The sequence below is a fragment of the Acanthisitta chloris genome, unplaced genomic scaffold, assembly GCF_000695815.1.
Source record: "Acanthisitta chloris isolate BGI_N310 unplaced genomic scaffold, ASM69581v1 scaffold38484, whole genome shotgun sequence".
Lineage (NCBI taxonomy): Eukaryota > Metazoa > Chordata > Aves > Passeriformes > Acanthisittidae > Acanthisitta > Acanthisitta chloris.
The window spans coordinates 1,369-4,268 of NW_008671708.1; the positions used below are offsets into that span (position 1 = coordinate 1,369).

Sequence of the window (2,900 nt, forward strand, 5' to 3'; positions counted from 1 at the left end):
GAGTGCCGGCGCACGCGCGGTTCTCTCCGCCCGCCCCGCGGAGTCTCTGCGCACGCGCAGTTCTCTCTCTCCGCCCGCCCAGTCTCTGCGCACGCGCAGTTCTCTCCGCCCGCCCAGTCCCTGCGCACGCGCAGTTCCCGCCGCCGTTGCCATGGCAGCGGCGCCTGAGGAGTTTCCGCCATGAGCCTCCCCGAGCTGGATCCGAGCGTGACCCGACACTACCACCTCAGCGGCCGCCTGGGCAGGGGGGTGTGTGCCCGCAGGGGGTCTGCGTGGAGATCTGGGTGTCCCAAGGGATCTGTATGGAATGATGGGATGGAGAGGGATGGGATGTCTCTGCTCACCTGTGTGTGAGAAGTGCCAGGTCTGCTTACCTGTGTGTGAGGTGTCAGCTCTGCTTACCTGTGTGTGAGGTGCCAACCCTGCTCATGTGTGTGAGAAGTGCCAGCCCTTCTCACCTGTGTGTGAGGTGCCAGCTCTGCTCACCTGTGTGAGAGAGGTGCCAGCTCTGCTCACCTGTCTGTGAGGTGCCAGCCTTGCCCACCTGTGTGTGAGAGGTGCCAGCTCTTCTCACCTGTGTGTGAAGTGCTAGCTCTGCTCACCTGTGTGAGAGGTGCCAGCTCACCTCTGTGCTCTCCCCAGGCCTATGGCATCGTGTGGAGAGCCACTGACCGCAGGACGGGGCAGGTTGTTGCTGTCAAGAAGATTTTCGATGCCTTCAGGAACAGAACAGATGCTCAGGTGAGAGGTCACTGCCCCAAGGTGATGAGTGAGATCCCACCAGTGTTCCCAGGGCTCTGTGTGCCCATGAGGTGAGATCCCCAGGGCTCTGTGTGCCCATGAGGTGAGATCCCACAGGTGTTCCCAGGGCTGTGTGTGCCCATGAGGTGAGATCCCCAGGGCTCTGTGTGCCCATGAGGTGAGATCCCACAGGTGTTCCCAGGGCTGTGTGTGCCCATGAGGTGAGATCCCCAGGGCTCTGTGTGCCCATGAGGTGAGATCCCACAGGTGTTCCCAGGGCTATGTGTGCCCATGAGGTGAGATCCCCCAGGTGTTCCCAGGGCTGTGTGTGCCCACCCCCCTGTGCTAGGTGTTCTCAGGGCTGTGTGTGCTCACTGCACAGCTCTTCTGGGGTTAAAAGGGGCAGTAAAGGTCACACTGTGTCTCTCTTGGCTCCTGCCCCGGAGTGTTTGACCTCTCCCTGAAGTGCATCCTCTGTTCTCAGTCTGCTCTGGTGATAACAAAGTGTTTTCTCTTTGTTTCCAGAGAACCTTCCGAGAGATCCTGTTTCTGCAGGTAATGTCTGTGTTCCCTCTCCTCTCTGGTACCTTATTATCTGTGACCTTCATGTGTTCTCTTCACATTGACTTCCAAACGCAGTGATCAGTGGTCAACGTGGGCAAATGATCAGTGGTCAGTGTGGGCGAGTGATTGATGGTCAGTGTGGGCAAGTGATTGATGGTCAGTGTGGGCCAGTGATTGATGGTCAGTGTGGGCGAGTGGTCAGTGGTCAGTGTGGGTGAGTGGTCAGTGGTCAGTGTGGGCCAGTGATTGATGGTCAGTGTGGATGAGTGATCAGTGGAGGACAGAAGGATATCTCTCCTGGAGGAAAGAAGGGTGTCTGTCCTGAAGGAAGGGATCTTTCTCCTGGAGGGAAGGATTTCTCTCCTGAAAGGAAGGAGCCGTTTGGCAGCAGTGGGGGAGGGATGGAGGTTCCTCTGTACTTCCAAGACATTAAGTGCTCAAGAGCCTTAGGAACTTGCTCCCCTCCTATTTTGCAGCTCTCTCTGGGCTCAGGACAGAGGGATGGGGAGGGAAGGGATGCAGGAGATGCTCTGTCCTGGGGTGTTTGCCTGAGTCGTGTGTCTGCACACAGAGATTGCATGGCTTCTATGATCCCATCCCACCTGCATCCCGACCCCTTCCTGATCCCATCCCAGTCAGACACTTGGATATTGTCCAGGGAGGTGGTGGAGTCACCATCCCTGCAGGTGTTTAAGAGGTGATGGATGTGGTGCTGGAGGATATGGGTTAGGGTTTGGGGGCTTAAGGGTTGGACTCAATCTTGGAGGACTTCTCCAACCCTGATGATTCTGTGATCCCATCCCGACCCCATCTCCACCCCATCCCCATCCCATCCCACCTGCATCCCACCCCTTCCCCAACCCCATCAGGCATTGGGATATTGCCCAGGGAGGTGGTGGTGTCACCAGCCCTGGAGGTATCTAAGAGGTGTCTAGATGTGGCACTGGAGGATCTGGTTTGGGGGTTCCTGCAGTGACACGTTGATGGTTTCAAAGGTCTCCAACCCTGATGGTCCTAAGGAGCCTAATGGAACAGCAGTTTAGTGTTTGCTCTAGACAATAATGCAAACTGAAGTAGGTTATTGTCCCTCTGTGATTCACCAGCCAAACACTCAGTTTGGGTTTTGTCTCTTCCCTCCACAGGAGTTTGGAGAACACCCAAACATCATCAAGCTGCTGGATGTGATCCGAGCTGAGAATGACGAGGACATCTACCTGATCTTTGAGTCCATGGGTGAGACTTAGCATTGCAGCAGCCACTGACCTCCAGCTGGGAGTGATCCCTGGTCCCTCCCAGTGCTGTGCTGCTGGTTTCCCTGGATGTTGATGGTGCTGCTGATCCTCAGTGGTGCAAATACCTTCCTGGTGTGATGTGTTGCAGAGACAGATTTACATGCTGTGATTAAGAAGGGGAATTTGCTGAAAGACATCCACAAGTGTTACATTCTCTACCAGCTCCTGAAAGCAACTAAGTTCATCCACTCAGGGAACGTCATTCACAGGGATCAGAAGGTACATTTCGGTCATGGTCTGCACCCTTCAGTCTTGTGTGAGTACTGAATGGAACCACAGATTGGGTTGGGTTGGAAGGACCTT

General features: G+C 55.6%; 1 protein-coding gene across 1 annotated transcript in view; it reads left to right on the forward strand.

Moving 5' to 3' along the window:
- The first annotated feature begins 180 nt into the window (after positions 1–180).
- The window catches only part of MAPK15 (mitogen-activated protein kinase 15), a 6,497-nt gene continuing 3,777 nt past the window's right edge, over positions 181–2,900 (forward strand). The window contains exons 1-5 of the mRNA XM_009074188.1: positions 181–249; positions 643–741; positions 1,267–1,296; positions 2,448–2,538; positions 2,686–2,816. Coding sequence (XP_009072436.1) covers positions 181–249; positions 643–741; positions 1,267–1,296; positions 2,448–2,538; positions 2,686–2,816 — 420 coding nt within the window. The remainder of the gene's footprint in view (positions 250–642; positions 742–1,266; positions 1,297–2,447; positions 2,539–2,685; positions 2,817–2,900) is intronic.